At 37.7% G+C, this 21,700-nt stretch overlaps 1 protein-coding gene, 1 non-coding gene and 1 pseudogene across 2 annotated transcripts; all 3 read left to right on the top strand.

Moving 5' to 3' along the window:
• Positions 1-1,595: 1,595 nt before the first annotated feature.
• LOC132149766 (interferon-induced very large GTPase 1-like) lies at positions 1,596-6,345 on the top strand (annotated as a pseudogene).
• A 7,700-nt stretch (positions 6,346-14,045) lies between these two features.
• On the top strand, positions 14,046-20,007 carry LOC132149671 (PRKCA-binding protein-like). The gene is made up of 13 exons (XM_059559071.1): positions 14,046-14,201; positions 14,373-14,461; positions 15,666-15,777; positions 16,162-16,290; positions 16,930-16,999; positions 17,087-17,176; positions 17,382-17,435; positions 17,517-17,579; positions 17,695-17,828; positions 17,982-18,074; positions 18,188-18,238; positions 18,987-19,131; positions 19,203-20,007. The coding sequence occupies exons 2-13, from the start codon at positions 14,418-14,420 to the stop codon at positions 19,445-19,447; spliced, it is 1,230 nt and encodes a 409-aa protein (XP_059415054.1). The 5' UTR covers positions 14,046-14,201; positions 14,373-14,417; the 3' UTR covers positions 19,448-20,007.
• Positions 20,008-21,608: 1,601 nt separating this feature from the next.
• On the top strand, positions 21,609-21,681 carry trnar-ccu (transfer RNA arginine (anticodon CCU)). Its single transcript has one exon. It is a non-coding gene; the product is annotated as a tRNA-Arg (tRNA).
• The last annotated feature ends 19 nt before the right edge of the window (positions 21,682-21,700 follow it).

The following is a 21,700-nucleotide window of genomic DNA, read 5'->3' as shown; positions in this document are numbered from 1 at the left end:
ACCTTTAACTCCATACCGAAGTCCCAGATAGCCAGACAGTGAAAATATAAATATAAAAAAATATATAAAAATTATTTGTGTTTGGGACGCTGTGAGCAAGAAGACTGTAGTGTATATCGTAAGTTTGAAAGCGTTTAGCTTAAATTATCAATATGAATAAACAGTGCTCATAAACGGCTGCTGAGGTCATATTCTCAAGTGAAGCGAGTTGAGGCCTGGACCCGGAAACAGTGCTTCTTACGTCATCACTTAACAACCGAATACTGTCACCACCTTTAAAAGGCAGCAGGTGCATAAATACACTCTTGTTTACTCCATGTAGTTCTGAGAGCGGAGGTGTACATCTAGATTTTCTGAAATACATCAAGGTAAGTGTGCAAAGGTTTCTCTCACACACTCTCTCTCTCTCTTTCTCACACACACACATACACACACAATATAATATACTGTTATACTCCATATAGCTTCATATACAAGTCAGAAACTAAGCTTTTTTTGCACAGGCCTATCTAAAGGGTTAATGGTCCCACCTAGTGATCAACTGTAAAAATAACAAATGTTACCTCTTCCCAACAGGGAAAACCACCAACAATCAAGAATCTCTCACACACACAAACACTATAATTTGCTGTTATACTCCATATAACTCCATATACAAGCCAGAAACTAAGCCTTTTTTTGCAGGGTTAATGGGTTAATGGTCCCACCTAGTGGGAAAAACAAAAAAAATCAAGAATGTATGATTATATGGTGTCATGGCTTTGCAATCAAAAAATGTTGTTATAATGGAAGTCAATGGGGCAAAAACAGCCACCAACAACAAATTAGGGAGAAAATTTTTTAATCTAATGCTGCACAAAAACTAAAAATGCATCAAAGCCAATGTTGCTACTAATCTTTGACATGCCCAAGACTGTTATAAAAAGTAAAAAAAAAATCCAGCCACAATTACTTTTATATTGAAAATAAGCCATTTTGTGTGTTTTTTTCCCCCAAATCAGTGACATCATTTATGAACTTGGCAATTAAAGAGTTAAAATCTTGGATTTTTTTAAAAACATTTGGTAGTTTTGATCAGGACTGAAGTTGATTAACAAATTTATGCAAAAAAATGGAAAAAAATATATGAATCTGATACATTTTTACAGCAGTTTAATTGAGTGGATGTTTTCATCCCGAACATACCGAAAGGGTAGTGAATTTGAACAATCCACAAGGGTTAATGGAGACACCGTCAATTGGATATTTTTTTTTTTGACATTTATAAAATTTCACATTTTTGTGCAAATCTGTAAAGGGAAACACAGTTACAATTATGTTGTAGCAGGATGTGTTTAGTATTTCTTTGTGCATTATTCTTTGCTGCTGTGTGCAACCCTGTCTAATAATCCCCTTTTATTTGTTTGCATTATCCTTGCTCTAACCTACTATTTTGTAATTTCCGAATACTCCGCTTGTACTTTTGTTTGTCATTATTGTCTACTCTGTTGGTGTTGTCTTTTCTTATTGTAATCTACATCAAGCATCCTCAAACAATGGTAAAGTGCTATATAGAATAACTCTTTTTTTAAATAATGCTGTTTCTTTTACAGATAATGGTTTCAATAGAAGAAACAAGATCTGAACTAGACGAAGGAAAATATTTTTTTAAAACAACAAAAGATCTCTTTGATAGACTTCATCTTAAAGCCAGGCACTGTAACCTTAGAGCTGCTGATGTCCTTCAGTTAACTGAACATTCATTACTGGCCCGTGAATCTTGTGCTGAAGAAGAGCTGATTCAGACTTTAATACAAAAACTACTGATGATGAACTACAGAGCAAGACACATTCATGTTAATAAGGCTAGAGCACAGGATCAAACACAACAAAGAGATACTGACTTATCTGAAGACAGTGGTGATATATTCAAAGCGGTGTCTTTGTCAAACAAAGGAACAAACCAATCTGACCCTGTTCACCCAATGGATGTTCAGATGGCAGTGTTTCATTGTGCTGATAGTTTCCTGAAGCAGCTGATGGTCACTAAACTGTCCCAGTGTCAGTACGCTCTGCCTCTGCTTGTTCCTGATCCATTCACTCAACAGATTGAGTTTCCTCTCTGGACATTCAGACAAATCAATAAGAGCTGGAAGATGAGAAACATCAACAATGAAATCATCAGTCAAACCCAGCCCATCTACAAGGCAAAAACTCCAATGGTGTTTTTCTTTAGGTTTGGCTCGGTGTCGTCATCCAAGTCTCAGCTGATGAACAGTCTGATCAATGAGAAACACAACACGTTCTTCCACAGGAACTGTCCCGGCAGCAGCGAAAACAGAGTCCTGATGGATGGAGTGGTGGAGATCGTCTGGTTCTGCCCTTCTGGAAGAGACACAGATAAATTCACTGAGTGTGTAGCATTCTGTAATCTACACGGTGACGCAAGAGACCATGAGAAACAGCTGCAGATCCTCACTGAAATGAGCTCAGTCAATGTTGTCCTTCTACCACAACTGGACAGGAATGACAAACATGCAGCAAAGATACAAAACCTGTACGGGAACACAAAGCCACTCTTTTGTTTATTCACTGAGGATGATTCAAATCTCACGTTGATGCATACAGGAAAATATAAAATTGGTTTGAAAGACAGATGTCAGCCAGCTGTTTCTGAGGAACTCAGAAGAGCCATAAACTATTGTCTCTCAGAATCATCTTCCACTTTCAGACTTGAAGATGTGTCTAAACAATCAGACATCAGAGTAGATGAGGAAGATGATGATGACTGCAGGAGAGGAAGAGAAGCAGCACAGCAGATGATGAGTTTACTGGAGAAGAAAGATCTGACAGAAATCAAAGAATCATTTCTGCCTCATCAGGGGAAACTCTGGCATCAGTGGAGTCAGAAGAACAAAAATCTACATCGGCCTCGAGCTGATGAGACAGAAATGGAAATAAGTGAGAAACATTCAGAAATTATGAAAATCAGAGAACAACAGCATGAATGTGAAATCAGTGAGTTTCTGAAGCTCTTCATTAAAGAAATTAGTTCTCATGCTGAGCATAAAATGTTTTTCCTTAAATGGCTCAGAATCCTCCTGGATGAATATACATCTGCTGATCTTTCTGCTCTACATCACAAATATTATGAAAAGTTGTCAATGGTTTTAAAACTGAAAGAAAAACATGAAACAGAAAAACTGACCGTTGAACAAGCAGAACTTGCGGGAATATCTGAGGATCTTCAAGCTGCAGCTTTTGGTTTGGAGCACATCATGAGGGAGATCGGTCAGATCTATGAATCATGTTCATCTGTGAAGAAGAACAAGAAAGACCTGCAGGTTCACTTCTCTTCTCTCCCGAGTCTTGCAGCTGAGATGATGATCTCTGGATTTCCACTGGAGCTGATGGATGGAGATGCTGCTCATGTTCCTGTGATCTGGGTCTCTGCTGTTCTAGATCAACTCATACAGAAACTGGGAGACCAGAGAGTCTTTGTGCTGTCAGTTTTAGGGCTTCAGAGCTCTGGGAAATCCACCATGCTGAACGCCATGTTTGGACTCCAGTTTGCCGTCAGTGCTGGGAGGTGCACCAGAGGAGCTTTCATGCAGCTGATCAGAGTATCAGACGAGATGAGAACACAGATGAACTTTGACTATATTCTGGTTGTTGATACAGAGGGTCTTTGTGCTCTAGAACTGTCTGGAAGATCAACAAGAGATCATGATAATGAACTGGCCACATTTGTTGTAGGTCTTGCAAATCTGACCTTGATCAACATCTTTGGAGAAAACCCATCTGAGATGCAGGACATTCTTCAGATTGTTGTCCAGGCCTTAATGAGGATGAAGAAGGTAAATCTGTCTCCCAGCTGTGTGTTTGTGCATCAGAATGTTACTGACATCACAGCTGGAGAGAAAAACATGGAGAGAAGGAGAAGACTATTGGAGAAACTGGATGAGATGACAAAACTTGCCGCTAAAGAGGAAGTCTGTGATGCAGAATGTTTTAGTGATATCATTACATTTGATGTACAGAATGATGTAAAGTATTTCGCTCATCTCTGGGAGGGCAGCCCACCAATGGCACCACCAAACCCAAACTACTGTGAGAACATTCAAGAACTAAAGAAATCTATTATGTCTCATGCCTCAAAATCAGATGAAATGGTCCTGTTAGATTTAAAAGGCCGTATTAAAGATCTTTGGGATGCTTTACTGAATGAACGATTCGTCTTCAGCTTCAGAAATTCTCTGGAGATTTCAGCTTACAGGAAACTGGAGACAAAATACAGCAAGTGGTCCTGGAGTCTTCGCAGTGCCATCCTGGAAACTGAGAACAAACTACACAACAAAATTGAAAATGAAACAATTAATGAAGTTGAAGAAATTGATCTTCAAAGAGAATTGAAGAAGACAAGTGAAGAAGTGAAGAAATCAATGTCAGAGTTCTTTGAGAAAGACACAGATGCAAATATACTGATTCATTGGAAAACATCATTTGAAAATAAAATCAAAGATGTTGAAGAAAATATTGTAAAAGGAACAAAGAGGAAATTAAATGAGATTGTTCAGCAGCGAGACCTGAGGAAAGAAATTGATACTCAGAGTATACATAATGAAAACACTCTCTATGAAAAGAGCAAAGAACTTGCGTTAAAACTGAAATACAAAGCAAAAGATGAAGAAACACTGAAGAAAGAGTTTGATTTGTTTTGGGAGCAGAGCGTGAAGAAGATCATCAGAGACACTCATTTAGTCAAACACATTGATGCATTGAAGGATGTGAAACTTCTCCTCAGTGATATGGATGAAGGATGTCTCCCAGGAGACTACTGGAAAGAGAGCAGTGAGCACAACCATATTTTCACGGCGTCAAGTTATTCTGAATATGTTGTTTTCAAAACGTCCACAAAAAAAAGAATGACAGAGGGTGTAAAGGATGGTTACAGAACAGTTAGAGGAACATTTCGATATACTCAGATTCTGTCTCCAGTAGACGAAGGCCAAATAAGAGTATTGGTCCAAGATGTTGTTCAGCAGACAGACAACATGATTCAGACGTTTAATATTTCAAAGATGGGATACAACATTAGCTTCATTCAACAACTCACAGATCACATCAAAGTAAAACAACATCAGGAAGGACCAGTGAAATATGTGTTCAAGAAACAATTCTTTGTGGATTTGGTTCTTTCCATTTGTAAGAGAGCAAACAAGATGATCACCGACCAACACAGACTATTCAGGGAAACCAATGATCCTGTAATATATGTCGAGAAGAAGAGAGAAGAGTACTATAGTATTTTCCAGACATACTGTCATGGAGCAACATCAACTGCAATTTTTAGCAAGATCATCTGTCAGAAACTGAAAGAGCCCATTGAGCAGAGTGTCTACAAGAAGACTGCCAGAGATCTGACAGATGAAATGAGATCAAACTGTGAATCACTGAATGGAAACAAATGAAATCTGGAGAAACACATCCTGAAGACACTGGCAGAAGATGAGGATTTTGACAAATACATAAACTACATTCATAATCCCAGAGATCGCTTCAAGAGTTTCATCAGAGATGAAGTCAGTCGGTACATCACTGATAAGTTCAGTCTCAGTGTTTTACCCAAGATGAAGGAGAACATTAAACTCCTGCAGCAGAAGATCATGAAAGCAGCTCATGAATCCACTGAACATGTTCAAGTCAACAGTGGAGATGTTGGTTTATGGTTGAAGAGTTTCACACAGCAGCTCTCAGACGCGCTGATCTTCTCTCAGAAAGACCTCAGTGGAGTCAAACATGATGATGTTGATGATTTCAACCTCCTAGAAGATGTCATTAGAGAGGAAATTGCAGCTATAATGTTTGACATCAGCAATGCTTTTAACACAGATACATTACTTGTAAATCTTGACTATAAGTTCAGGCCAGATGAGATTCTGATTGATCACTTCTGTCAGTGCTGTTGGGTTCAGTGTCCATTCTGTACAGCCATCTGCACCAACACTATAGAAAACCATGATGAGGATACATTACATGGATGGGATACATTACAGAAATACATCTAACTTGTCTACCCATATCTGCACATCAGCAGTAGCAAACAGCAATCTATATTTTTATCCCAATGACTCAGATGATAAAGTCCCATGGAGAGATTACAGAAGAGCAGGAGGAGTTTTTGCAGACTGGAGCATCACCCCTGATCTCTCTGTACCGCCCTACTGGAAGTGGTTTGTGTGCAGATTCCAGAAAGATCTGGAAAAATACTACAATAATAGATTTGAAGGGAGTGGTGAGATTCCTTGTGAATGGAGAACATACTCAAAACAGGATGCTACCGAGAGCTTAGATAAATACAATTAACTATAACAATTTAACCTTGAAGTTGAAATTTGAGTTGAAACTTTGAAACTGACGTCTCTTTTAGGTCTTTGACTTTCTGAACATTAAAATGACTTTTTTTGGGATACCTTAAAGAAAAGATATGAAAGATTTAAGTGTCCTATTTTAAGAGTCTGTACATGTTCCACATTAGGTATCTGGTAAACTATAATCAGTAGGTTAAGACTAAGATGTTGGAACAAAGAACCTTGTGACAGAACAATAATAAAAGGCTTAAATTTAGTTTAGTTTACAGTGTTCAGTGATTTAGTGTCCACTAGTTTTAGTTGATTTTAGGGTATATTTTTCATTTAGGATTTAGTATTTTAGGGCTGCCAATCAACAGTTTAATTAAGATAGTTCACTGTGTATGTATGAAATGTATTCGTGAAAATGTATATTCATTCAATGCTCGATTCGGACTGTAATTGTTTCTCATAGGGCATTTTTAGTATCTACAGGGGCTAATCAATGATTCTATTTCTGTCCGAAACAGAATGGTGGCGTTTTTCTCCCACTACCCGCAAAAAAAAAAAAAAAAAAAAAATCTAAATAAATTTTTTTACTACACAATTTTAAAATATGTATTATATACAATTATTCATAAAAAAATAACCAAGCAGTTTTTTTGTGCATTCCCGGGTTTGTAGGATCAAAGAACTCGGTTCTCCATTGTGAATAAATCGGCATACGAATCCATGAGTTTTATCTATGAGTTGCCATGTAAATTTAGTTTTACAGGCGTCCACATGAGAAACAATTACCATCTAAAAAGGGATCAAGACGAAACATTTTACATTGTCTTATTCCTTTATATTTGTTTGAGGTATGTGAAATTCTATTTTTGGGATGGTTTATTTGTATGTGATGGTATAATTTGAGGTTGAATATAATTTTGTGTGACTTTCATAGCCAAAATAAAAGTAAGATGGATCCGATTTTTTTATTTTTATTTTTTAGAAAAAAAAGGGGGAACAAGAACAATTAAAGCTATAAACAGCATTAAAGGGCCCTCGAACCAAGAGCCACCTCCACCCGGTGGCCTAAGGAAAACATTAAACAGTTGGCAATATGCATTTAAAGTGGTAAATCTAGGAGGACTATATGTGTAAGGTTCCCAGTCTATGTTCCCTGTCTTTGTGGACTCTTATTTTGAAATGTTCTTGTTCCCCATTGTTTCTGTGTGTCACAGTGTCTGGTCTGTGTTTCCCTGGGTGTCCACTAGTGGTCTCACTTCCCCATAGGCATCCCACTGCAGGCACTACATTTCCCACAAAGCCTTGTCCCTTCATCACGGTTAATTGCACACCTGTTAATTGCACTCAGCTGTCTCCACTTTCATCGTCTTCACCTATCTATATAAACCAGTCTGTTTTCTGTCTGTGTCATGGAGTCCTTGTTTTCCATCAACCGGTTTTCTCACGTTCCCTTGTGTTTTCTTGTTTCTTGTTTCTGGAGTGCTTTCCCCGTTATTTACCTCTAGCCTGTTTTGGATTTTGATTTTGGATTACCCCATTAAACACACTGCATAAAACACACTTCCTATAGTAAGTGATTAGCTCCTCCTCTTTACCTCATTATCCTGTCAGTATATAACACCGTCTCACACTACCAATCACTGCCAAGTTTTGTTTAACCCATGTTGTCTTGTTTCCTGCCTTGTCTTGCCTTCGTGGTTTGTTTTGGTTTGTCCGTATATTTATCGCTGTTTATCACACATGCAAAATAAGTTGACACAATGTTTACACAGCGTTTTAAATCATGGTGGGTGAGGGCATTCCCGAATGCGTCTGGCCAATCAATGTATACATTAGTACCAGTTTTGCTGGTTAGACCCTGCTCCGGAGTAGGAGGTAATTGGTTCTCGAAAAAGGCTGTCTGGGACTGTAATCGCACCCAGTTCTGGCGGTGCGAAAACACGCAAAAGTACAGGAGGTATAGTTACAAAATTATTTATGGTACTACAGAAAGGTCAGAGACAATTCATAAGAGAGATGCCACTTCCTCAATCATCAGTACAACTATATAAGGAAAACCCATAACGGCAAAGATGGCAGTTGTATTCACATGTCCCGCCCCTCCCGCTGGAAAGTCAATCATCTGCATTTAACAGTCAAGCCGGGAAACATTTAAGCCTATCGTCTGGTTCCACTGACGTATGTGCACTGTTGAGGTTTTGCGACAGCAGAGATGATTTGGCGACAGCGAGTTGTGGTGTGTGCAAGATCAGATGGAATCCACATAGAAGAGGGTGATAACGCGAAGGCACCGGACTACCAGTTAAAGCATTTTATATCGACCACAAATATGTTACCTTACATTCTAAGTAAAAGACACCGGCATTCTGGATAGAGACATAAATTAAGTTGGTGTCATAAACCCCTGTGCATGCGTAGTAACAGTATAACCTGTGAGGGAAAAGGCATTTTAAACCTTATTTTGGGGGCAAAGTCATCAAACTTTTTCTTTTTTTTTTTTTTGATATGATAAAAATTCATGCAGTTTCTATTCATGCAGTTTTTATATCCCGGTGACCAGTGAAAGGGCAGTTCTGACTCTCTGCCCATTCATTTAGATAAGAGCCTGTTATTGTTAGTCTGAAATAGCTGCCCAGAGGCATTGCCAAGATGGCGGCCTAGTGGCACAACTTGTCTAAAAGTACTTTGGAAAGGTTCCTGCGGTGTGAAAGGCCCTAGTGTTGTAAATCCAACATAAACACTGATTTCTAGTCGTGTCCTCTTTTGGAAGGCCAAACAATGTATTTTCACTTTCACAACGAAACACATAACATCTTCACAACATGGCGCCAGCAACAACAATACTACAGTGAGAATAAAAGTTACGCATTCTTTCCATGCGTGAACATTTGGGCGGTGTTATGCAGATCTTTCCACACAGTCAAGTCAAGTCACCTTTATTTATATATCGCTTTAAACAAAATACATTGCATCAAAGCAACTGAACAACATTCATTAGGAAAACAGTGTGTCAATAATGCAGAATGATAGTTAAAGGCAGTTCATCATTGAATTCAGTGATGTCATCTCTGTTCAGTTAAATAGTATCTGTGCATTTATTTGCAATCAAGTCAACGATATCGCTGTAGATGAAGTGACCCCAACTAAGCAAGCCAGAGGCGACAGCGGCAAGGAACCGAAAGTCCATCGGTGACAGAATGGAGAAAAAAACCTTGGGAGAAACCAGGCTCAGTTGGGGGGCCAGTTCTCCTCTGACCAGACGAAACCAGTAGTTCAATTCCAGGCTGCAGCAAAGTCAGATTGTGCAGAAGAATCATCTGTTTCCTGTGGTGTTGTCCTGGTGGTCCTCTGAAACAAGGTCTTTACAGGGGATCTGTATCTGGGGCTCTAGCTGTCCTGGTCAACGCTGTCTTTCAGGGATGTAGAGGTCCTTTCTAGGTGCTGATCCACCATCTGGTCTGGATACAGACTGGATCCGGGTGACTGCAGTGACCCTCTGATCTGGATACAGACTGGATCTGGTGGCTACGGTGACCTCTGAATAAGAGAGAAACAGACAAATATTAGCGTAGATGCCATTCTTCTAATGATGTAGCAAGTACATAGGGTGTTATGGGAAGTGTTCCTGGTTCTGGTTTACCTAATTAATGCAGCCTAAAAATCCTTTAACGGATTTGGATATTAAAAGCATATTAGTATGTTATGTGTAAGCCAGGTTAAAGAGATTGGTCTTTAATCTAGATTTAAACTGCAAGAGTGTGTCTGCCTCCCGAACAATGTTAGGTAGGTTATTCCAGAGTTTAGGCGCCAAATGGGAAAAGAATCTGCCGCCCGCAGTTGATTTTGATATTCTAGGTATTATCAAATTGCCTGAGTTTTGAGAACGTAGCGGATGTAGAGGATTATAATGTAAAAGGAGCTCATTCAAATACTGAGGTGCTAAACCATTCAGGGCTTTATAAGTAATAAGCAATATGTTAAAATCTATATGATGTTTGATAGGGAGCCAGTGCAGTGTTGACAGGACCGGGCTAATATGGTCATACTTCCTGGTTCTAGTAAGAACTCTTGCAGTTTCACAAATGCTAGAAATGTGGCTTTCTAAAGGAAAGATTGCGATCAAATAGCACACCTAGGTTCCTAACTGATGACGAAGAATTGACAGAGCAACCATCAAGTCTTAGTCAGTGTTCTAGGTTATTACAAGCAGAGTTTTTAGGTCCTATAATTAACACCTCTGTTTTTTCAGAAATTACTCGTCATCCAGTTTTTTATATCGACTATGCATTCCATTAGTTTTTCAAATTGGTGTGTTTCACCGGGCCGCGAAGAAATATAGAGCTGAGTCTCATCAGCATAACAGTGAAAGCGAACACCATGTTCCCTGATGAGATCTCCCAAGGGTAACATATAAAGCGTGAAGAGTAGCGGCCCTAGTACTGAGCCTTGAGGTACTCCATACTGCACTTGTGATCGATATGATACATCTCCATTCACTGCTACGAACTGATGGCGGTCATATAAGTACGATTTAAACCATGCTAATGCACTTCCATTAATGCCAACAAAGTGTTCAAGTCTATGCAAAAGAATGTTGTGGTCAATTGTGTCAAACGCAGCACTAAGATCCAATAAAACTAATAGAGAGATACACCCACGACCAGATGATAAGATCAGATCATTTGTAACTCTAAGGAGAGCAGTCTCAGTACTATGATACGGTCTAAATCCTGACTGGAAAACCTCACATATACCATTTTTCTCTAAGAAGGAATATAATTGTGAGGATACCACCTTTTCTAGTATCTTGGACAGAAAAGGGAGATTCAAGATTGGTCTATAATTAACTAGTTCTTTGGGGTCAAGTTGTGTTTTTTGATGAGAGACTCAATAACAGCCAGTTTGAAGGTTTTGGGGACATATCCTAATGACAATGAGGAATTTATAATAGTCAGAAGAGGATCTATGACTTCTGGAAGCACCTCTTTTAGGAGCTTAGATGGTATAGGGTCTAACATACATGTTGTTGGTTTAGATGATTTAACAAGTTTATACAATTCTTCCTCTCCTATAGTAGAGAATGAGTGGAACTGTTCCTCAGGGGGTCTATAGTGCACTGTCTGATGTGATACTGTAGCTGACGGCTGAATGGTTGCAACTTTATCTCTAATAGTATCGATTTTAGAAGTAAAGTAGTTCATAAAGTCATTAATGCTGTGGTGTTGGGAAATGTCAACACTTGTTGAGGCTTTATGTTTCGTTAATTTAGCCACTGTATTGAATAAATACCTGGGGTTATGTTTGTTTTCTTCTAAAAGAGAAGAAAAGTAATCGGATCTAGCAGTTTTTAATTCTTTTCTGTAGGATAGGTTACTTTCCCGCCAAGCAATACGGGCTGCTCTCTTTAGGGTGCGAGTATGCTCATTATACCATGGTGTCAAACTGTTTTCCTTAACCTTCCTTAAGCGTAAATGAGCAACTGTATTTAAAGTGCTAGAAAAGAGAGAGTCCATAGTTTTTGTTACATCATCAAGTTGTTCTGAGGTTTTGGAAATGCTAAGGAATTTGGATACATCAGGAAGATAACTTAAAAAGAAGTCTTTTGTGGTAGAAGTGATGGTTCTACCATACTTGTAACAAGAAGTAGAATTTACAATTTTGGATATATGAAGTTTGCACAAAACTAAATAATGATCTGAGATATCATCACTTGGCTGCATAATTTCAACACTATCAACATCAATTCCATGTGACAGTATTAAATCTAGAGTATGATTTCGACAATGAGTAGGTCCTGAAACGTGTTGTCTAACCCCAGTAGAGTTCTGAATGTCTATAAATGCTGATCTTTTTCATTATCAACATGGATATTAAAATCACCAACTATTAAAACTTTATCTGCAGCCAGAACTAACTCGGATGTAAAATCAACAAACTCTTTAATAAAGTCTCTATGGTGCCCTGGTGGCCTGTATACAGTAGCCAGTACAAACATAACAGGGGATTTATCATTAACATTTGTTTCTCTGGATAATGTTATATGAAGCACCATTACTTCAAACGAGTTATACTTGAAGCCTGCCCTTTGAGAAATCCTGAAATCGTTGTTATAAATTGAAGCAACACCTCCCCCTTTTCCTTTTAGATGCGGCTCATGTTTATAACAGTAATCTTGGGGGGTGGACTCATTTAAAATAATGTAATCATCAGGTTTTAGCCAGGTTTCTGTCAAAGTGATGTAGACATGTGGGGGTGTGTTAGAATGAGCCATTTCAGGTAGGAGTGGTTGACTCTTAACTTTTATAAAGAATCTCTTTGAATTTGAGACTCTACTTTACAGATCTTCGTAATGCACCAATAGATTGTAACACTAAATTAAATCACATCATATGACCCCTTTAAGTAATTAATCAATGTAATTAATTAATGCTTTAAGACAAATGGGAATCCATATTTTACTTCAGGTGGAGTAGCCCATATTAGTAATATATAGTTAATATAAAATGTAAGAAAATGAATTATGTCTTGCGTTGTTTGTCTGGATTGGGGAGCAACTAGGTCTTCATTAAGAAATATATACTGTGTTCTTATGAGGTCAACTTTTGACTATGGGTCAATAGCTTATGTGTCAGTATCAGAAACAAACTTAAAGAAATTAGACATAGAGCAAGCTCAAGCTCTAAATATATGTAGTGGAGCATGTAAATCATCTCCAGTAGCGGCTTTACAAGGAAGAAATTGGGGAGATGTCTCTATGCATTAGAAGAATTTTGCTTGCATATTGGGTTAACATACAAGGGCTTAGTGAGTTACACCCTACAAATGCAATAGTACAAGAGTGTTGGGAACATTTTTGACGGATAGGAAGTGCAAAAGCAAGGAAGGCATGTTTACATACTATACAATACTGTCCTACAATTTCATACTTGGAAGTTTGTAATGAAAGTAATTGACTTGCAATTACAGGAAGAAACAAAAAGAAAATAGAAGCTTATGCCTGTCTGGTGTATAGTTAAAAATGATATGAAGTTGCATATCGGTGTATACAGTAGAATTGGTAGCAATAATATTAGGTTTACAGTGGATAGACTGAAGGAATAGAAATAATGTAGTAGTAGCATCTGATAGTTTATCTGCTCTTATAAGAATTGGATCTGAGAAATCTTGTAGACTTGACATTTTAGATCTTTTAGCAAAACAATCTCTCAAATCCCAAACAATGATCTACAGGCTAAATTAAGTAAAGCTGAAGCCAAGACTATAATTTTTATAATATTCAAAGAAAAGTTGTTGTAGGAAGAGAGATGGGTAAGAACAGTCATTACTCGTCTCAGAACAGGATATAAAGGGCTCAATAAGACTGCATTTAACAGATAAACACACAAATGGTTTATGTACACATTGTAACCAACCTGAATAAGTAAAATATGTAATAATACAATCTGCATATAAAATTAAGAGAATATTAAAAGAAGTATTTGAAAAATGTAATCTTAAATTTACTTTGGAAAATATACTTGGAACAGCACTTAGGAAAAATATCTGAAAGAGACAGGTCTCCTAGAAACGAATATGAATATCAAAGAATAGTGGATGTTTTTGTCCTTCTTTTGCTTTATCCTGGTATTACTCTCGGCCAGACTTTTGTTCCACACTCCAGTCCAGATGGTGGCGGTAATGCACCAGGAACCGCCAATAAATCTTAAAAGAAAAAGAAGAAGAAGAAGAAGAAGACATCCTACAGTCTGGTGTTCAGATGAAAGCTTATTCAAATAGCTACGAAAAATAAGACATAACATTGTTTTAATATGATCGCATGTTAACAGCATCTTTATACCGCAGCTCTTCGTCGACGGAACGGTAAGAGACACACCTGCGTTATTCATCTCCTTAAACACCTGTCGCCATTCATATAATAATAATAAAGATGACAGGGATAACAACGAGCGACTTTAAACGCTAATAAGTCTCGGGGTATGACGTGAGTGCAGATGATTTAAAGTGAGTTTGATGAAGGCTGCTGTATTTCAGAGCATCTGAATGAATGAAGAGGTTTGATCGTCAGATCCAAATTAAATGATGTTCACAGACATGGACTACGAGCTGGAGGAAGACAAACTGTGAGTGTCAGGACAACATTTTTTTTTATTTTTTTTTTTTTTATTCAGTATTAACAATACAATACAACAACATCTGTTTATGCCAAGGTTGATACACAAATACACTACTAAAACAGGCATACAAAACAAACAATAAACACAAAATAAAATAAACAAAAAACGAGACCAAATTACATAAAAGGATCAAATTAAACATATTTAGAAAGTACAAGATCGGTCTTAATAGCCTTTCTATTTTTAAGACCTCTTACAGTGGTGTGATATTGTTTTAGCTCTGCTAAAAGGTGTTCAAAATTTGGTTTGGACTCTGCCCATTTCTTCTTATGAATATGGAATTTCCCTAAGACTAAAAACAATTGGACAAAAAAAGAAAAATCCTTATCTGTTCCACCATCTTCAAAGTAAATAAACACATCTTTCCCCCTCAATGTTAAAGTTTGTCCAGTTTTACGTCTTATATAGTTTTCAACATCTCTCCAAAATATCTTACTATATATACAGTCATAAAACAGATGACAAATTGTTTCATCAAAATTACCACAAAAGGTACAGGAATATTCAATGTCAATTTTAAATCTCTCTAAAGTTTTCTTTGCTGGGTATATTCTATGTACAATTTTATAAGACACCTCCTTTATTTTATTATTTAAGAGGAATTTGTCCCCAATTAACCACATTCTTTCCCATTTGATTTCTTCAAACTGAGAAGCCCAAAAGGATCTTGCTGCAGGAAGTGTTTTAGTGTGCATTAGATTCCTAATGTATTTGTTTGGGCATTTTTTGGTAGTGATGTCAATGTCGCCAAGGAAAATTTCTTGTGTAGTCAAATAACTGCCACTTACAACAGTTGAGTTATATTTTAAGATCTGAATGATATTTCTTGGCACAGCATCAAAAACGATAGCATACTCCTTAGGGGAGACAGGAAATTTTGCTTTTGAAAGAAGTGTCAGGACAACATACTTCAATTACAAGCGGTTTACATGACGTCACATCCGGTGGGGAGAACATAGACGTGTGTCTGTGCTAATCACACTTATAAATGTCTGAATGCTAACAAACACTAATACATTTTACTATGGAAATAATCTGCATCGAGCAAGTGTTCGTTTCAATCAGAGAGAAATATAAACTGATGTGAGAGAGTATCGTGTGACTTCACTGGCAGTCGTGTGTGTGTGTGTGTGTGTGTGTGTGTGTCCAGTGGAATTCCCACAGTTCCTGGGACAGTGACTCTGAAGAAAGACTCACAGAAGCTGATTGGGATCAGTATTGGAGGCGGAGCTCAGTTCTGCCCATGTCTCTACATCGTACAGGTCAGACCTCCATCATCATCATCATCATCATCATCCTCTCAGTCCTCAATACATGCGTGGATTTCTTACAAACTATAAAAATATGTGTTTGTGCAGTTCCCATTGTTTCCACACACTTCTCAATCGATTCTACAGTTTTTAAATATGAATGTTACTGAAGATTCGTGCCTTTTGAAATATGTAAATAAGACCCGGTGTCTTTATCTGCTCAGTTTTACCCAGATAAAAGAGTCTATATGCGTATGACTTCTATAAGTATTTGTACTGTATGTTTGTGAAAGGATGCAAGTATTTTGGTTGGCTTCAATCTTAAACTCTTCAGTGGATGTGCATGGATCCTGCCGCGGTGTAGTGTTTGACCTGTGGTGGTTTCTGTGTATTCAGGTGTTTGATAACACTGCGGCCGCTCTGGACGGGACTCTGGCCGCCGGGGACGAGATCACAGGGGTGAACGGCAGGCCGGTGAAGGGAAAGACTAAAGTCGAGGTGGCCAAGATGATCCAGGCCGTGCAGGTACAACACTTGAAACACAACTCAGGTCATCACGGTTTACTAATCTCATTGTTTCTGATATCTTAAAGTCAGATTGAGCAGTTCAGAGCTGGATGATGGGACCGTTTTCATGTGGAGCTGATATATTACTGACATGTAACAGTGTTATATTGTGAAGTAATCCGTCCGTATCAGTTCAGTCACTCTGTTTTTGGAAATATCTTTATGAGTTAATAGAGAAACTATGATGTATAATTTGGTTCACTTAAAGCTTGCAGTTTTTAATTTTCAAAGTGTAAGGTCATAATCATAACAGTGTTGTTAAATATTAAAATTGCACATCATTTGTATAGTTCATTTATAATAGATGGCATGTTAATGTATCAAACTTTGAGAACATCAGTGTGAAAGCCCTTCAGATGAGACTTGTTTTACATTGTTAAATGCAGGAAATCTGAATCATGTTTATTGTTTTTAATGGTTACGTGACGTCTGAAGTTACACATTACAGTACTGAACGCTACAGGGATCTCAAGAGCACTTCATCATTATCTTGTTCTGTCACAGAGCTGTTTTCCTCTGTTCTTACACAGCATCACATGATCTCTCGCAGTAGAAAGGTTTGTTGTTGATGAGTGTGTGTGTGTGTGTGATCTGCAGGATGATCCGGTCGTGATCCAGTATAATAAACTACAGGCCGACCCCAAGCAGGGCAAATCTCTGGACATCGGTAAAAACTGTCAAACTATAGCAGCTTAATGTGTCTGAGTGGATACAGAAGTGATCACTCGTGTGTGTGTGTGTGTGTGTGTGTCAGTACTGAAGAAGGTGAAGCATCGTCTGGTGGAGAACATGAGTTCAGGAACCGCAGATGCTCTGGGACTCAGCCGAGCCATTCTGTGCAACGGTCAGATCATTCCCTCTGTTTCATCTCTAATGCATTACAACACAGGTTTCTGCACTAATTAAAGATGAATGTTAATGAGGAAGAGATGTGTAGCATCATATAATCTCTGTTTGGGAAAAGCATCATTATTGAGAATATTGACAGGTTCATGTGAGGATATAATGTGTGACATGAGAAATCGCGTGTGTGTGTGTGTGTGTTGCAGATGGTCTGGTGAAGAGGCTGGAGGAGCTGGAGAAAACGGCTGAGCTTTATAAAGGTGATTCTTTCATACTGTTACTGCATTAAACCAGAGACTGAGAGTTTAACCTGGAAATAATCTGAGTGTGTGTGTGTTTAGGACTGATAGAGCACACAAAGAGACTGTTAAGAGCTTTCTATGAGCTCTCGCAGACTCACAGAGGTACAGTAGATCATTCGTCGATCCATGATCATAATACGCTTCAGTATAAGCTGCTTCTTGCAGTGTGTTTTCAGATCACTCCATGATGTGATGTATGTTTGTTTTTCTCTCTTAGCGTTTGGCGACGTGTTTTCCGTCATCGGCGTCCGTGAGCCGCAGGCCGCCGCCAGCGAAGCCTTCGTGAAGTTCGCTGAAGCTCATCGAAACATGGAGAAGTTCGGCATCCGGCTGCTGAAGACCATCAGACCTGTAAGAGAGCAGATCTGAACCAGTTTGTGCTCTTAACCATCATAGAGATGAATGTAGAGCAGCTGAGACATCATTTCTGGTGTAGGCCAGCTGAAAACACAGTGAAAGCTGATTTAATGAGATGAACAGTAATGCTGTCTGTTCGTCTGGCAGATGCTGCATGATCTGAACACGTATCTTAACAAAGCCATTCCAGACACCAAACTCACCATCCGCAAATACCTGGACGTCAAGTTTGAGTACCTGGTACGAGAACAGCTTTAGATCCACTCATCCAGTCTGAGGAAATGAGCTGTTGCATTAATAAGAGTGTTTCTGTTGAAGATGATCGATGTGTGTGTGTGTCTGTGTTCATTCAGTCGTACTGTCTGAAGGTGAAGGAGATGGATGATGAAGAGTACAGCTGTATCGTAAGTTCCTCATTAACGCACTATCAGCTCCAGATCATGTGACTCTTCTTGTGTTGTTACTGTTTAAACCTCCTCAACCTGTTTACTGATTGAAATGAGTGTTCGGGAGGTGAAGTGTTGAACTTTGACCCTGATACAGTCACAGTTCACACTGATCAGGAATATATATATTTTTTTTTTTAAATCACAAAAATGCTGCAATAGAGACATTAAAATGCATCCTAGATTTAGATTTCAAGTTTAAGATTTACAATTTAATATGCATAAAAAAATTTATTCTGATGCCAAAGTGTAAACGATACAACACATTTCATTATATAACTGATAAATATGTTTAAGTTTTAAAAGAAATTAGTCAGTTATGGCCAGACAAAGAAAAGTAAGAAATAAAATTAAGATAAATATATAATAGATAATTAAAATGCACTCTGTAATGTTGTTAGATAATTTTACAGGTGTGCCAGATTATTATAAATATGTTGCATGCACAAATAATTACTGTTTAGTACTGTATATCATGTGCGAATGATCATGCAGAAAGCTTGAACTTTAGAAAAGTTCAAATGCATTCACCGTTATACATGAATGCATATGACATGTTTAATACGTGTTCTTGTATACTAACTAAAGCCAGGTTTTGCTAAATATGTATCACTGTTAATAATGTGAAAATGAGCAAAAACTGTTTTTAAACAAATAATGAGATGCATCGTTTGCTTATGTAACGCTGTGTCTGTGTGTGTTGCAGGCGTTGGGCGACCCGTTGTACCGCGTCAGCACCGGTAACTACGAGTACCGCTTGATCCTGCGCTGTCGACAGGACGCTCGCAAACGCTTCGCCAAGATGCGCAAAGATGTTCTAGAGAAAATCGAGCTCCTGGACCAGAAGCACGGTTTGTTTAGCTGAGAAACATCACGTCTGTTTGTTTTACAGCCGGTTTAACCCTTCGCGTTCTCCTCTCAGTCCAGGACATCGTGTTCCAGCTGCAGCGCTTCGTCTCGGGCATATCACACTACTACGACGACTGCTACGGCGTGCTGAAGGAGGCCGACGTGTTCCCCATCGAGGTGGATCTGTCCCGCTCCATGATCAACTACAGCGGACAGAGCCTCTCCTACGAGGACAAGGATGAGGACGAGACGGGAGGACGAGAGGAAGATGCTCCGCAGGCTGAGAACGGAGCCGAGAAACTCATCGACGACGAGTGAGCGAACGAGCCAGTGAATTATCAGCTGAGAAGGACAGAGGAGAGAGTGTGTGTTCAAAGAAAGATGATTAATAATATGAATAAAGACATTATATAAGAGATATTTAATAGTTCTATATTGATAAACTACACTTTAATTCAAATCACTGATCAAAGAGAATCGGAATCACTGGTTGCCAGGTTACGCTCTTTACGTTTGATGACAGAATTCAAACTTGTAAACAAAACACGTTTTGCTTTAAAACTTTTCAAATGAACAGGAGCTGAAGTTATTTGCACAACTACTATGTGTTTTTCTTTCTTTTTTATGCCTTTGAAACACTGGATGAATATTTTTACTCTCAAATGAACATGTGACTGTTTTTGTTATTATTTGTGCGTTGCTGTTTTGGGTTATATGATTTAATTTCAGCTGCATAACTAGTTTATGTACATCCTAATAAGAATCTGATGTCTTGAAAGTTATAAAACAAAAGGTTTGATGAAGAAAAACACTTGTGAAACCTGACTTGTGAGTAAAAATGTGATGGACTTTCTCATTAAACGTCTGAGCTTCAGAAATATTTCTATTGTAATCCCTTTAAATGTCTGAATCAGAGGTTTAATGATTAAAATGAACAACTTAAGGTTTGAAAATGTACTCATAAGCACTTTTTTAATCTCTGCTTTTAAACATATTTTGACTCCCAAAGTTACTGTTTAATGACTTTTTAAAAAAACATTATTGGTAATATTATTAATGGGTTAGAATGTGTGTAACACCCTTCATGAGCCAAATGAGCTGCACATGTTTTTCATTATCAGGCGTTTGAGTTTTAATTTTGTATTACTGTGGTGTACGTATTTAAGTATTCAACAAAAGATAACTAAAACTAATTTAGTCTTTCCTAAAAAATTATAAATAAAACATGTTTTAAGGGTTTAGTTGGTTTACTTTTAATTGAAATAATTTAAATCGGTCACCAGATTTGGACTTCTTTCAGCATTTTACAGTGCTATGAGAATGTAAAGTATAATCATAAGTTGCTCTGCTGGAGTGAGTTTCTTGTGACTGAATCAAACAAATACACCGCTAATCCAGTAATTTAATACTACTATGATAATCAAAAACATGTCAAGCTCATGAAGGGTGTTACACACATTTTAACCCATTAATAATATAACCAATAATGTTAATGAGTTTTAATAGGCATTAAACAGTTATTTGGAAGTCAAACCCTGTTTAACAAACAGATATTTTATATATATATATATATATATATATATATATATATATATATATATATATATATATATATATATATATAAATAAAATAATAATAAATGATACTATGTTATGATTAATGTGGTACTAGATCAACTTTTTCTATTTTTCATCTATGCTGATTAGATACCTAATATTACTTCTAAGGTAATTTACCATCAAGTCAGTTAATTATTTATTTTATTTTTTACCAGCTAATTTATTAAGAAAGTAAATGTCTACTTGAATTAATAAAAAAAAAAAATATATATATATATATATATATATATATATAGTTTTTTTTTTTTTCAAATAAGATGCAGCACAACATTATATAACTAAATTAATGAGAAAATACCTTGGTTGCATGATATTCTTTAAAATTACTATTATTATTATTATTATTACCTGAGAAATACATTTTAGTATACAACAGTAATATATGTGTAATAATTTTAAAGTAAAGTCGGACTTATATTTTGATGGTTGTCGTGAAGGACTTTTAGTTTTGTTTTCGGTTTCAGTAAACGGTGTAGAGCGGTGACTCTAAGGGCGTGTCTGGAGATTAATCTGATGTGACGTCACTCATCTACTGAGACGGACGGAGACGCTGAAAACACCGCGAGTTTGAGTTTAACCGAGTTTGGCTGCTGACGCGTTTAATTTCAGGAAAAAGCTCGATTCTTTACGTTTCAAAATGCCGCCTAAACATCGGTGATCGCCACGCGCAGGGGGGGGTTAGCAGAAGTGACCTAGCGAAATTTAGTTGGTCGTTGACATTTCAGTTAAACCGGAGTAACGTAAATCTTAATGATTTGACTTCGCTTCCGCGTCGAACATCAGCGGCAGTCATGTGATATCTCGCTGGAATCTTATTGGACGCCTTTATAATCGTCTTCGCCCATATTTGGCGTGGGCTGCCCCAGTGGCCTAATGGATAAGGCACTGGCCTCCTAAGCCAGGGATTGTGGGTTCGAGTCCCATCTGGGGTGGAGGTAGTTTTTCTTTCTT

Source organism: Carassius carassius, chromosome 9 (genome assembly GCF_963082965.1).
Source record: "Carassius carassius chromosome 9, fCarCar2.1, whole genome shotgun sequence".
In the NCBI taxonomy this organism is placed as follows: Eukaryota; Metazoa; Chordata; class Actinopteri; order Cypriniformes; family Cyprinidae; genus Carassius; species Carassius carassius.
The sequence above is the reverse complement of the archived record's forward strand: the minus strand, read 5'-3'. Positions and strand labels throughout refer to the sequence as shown.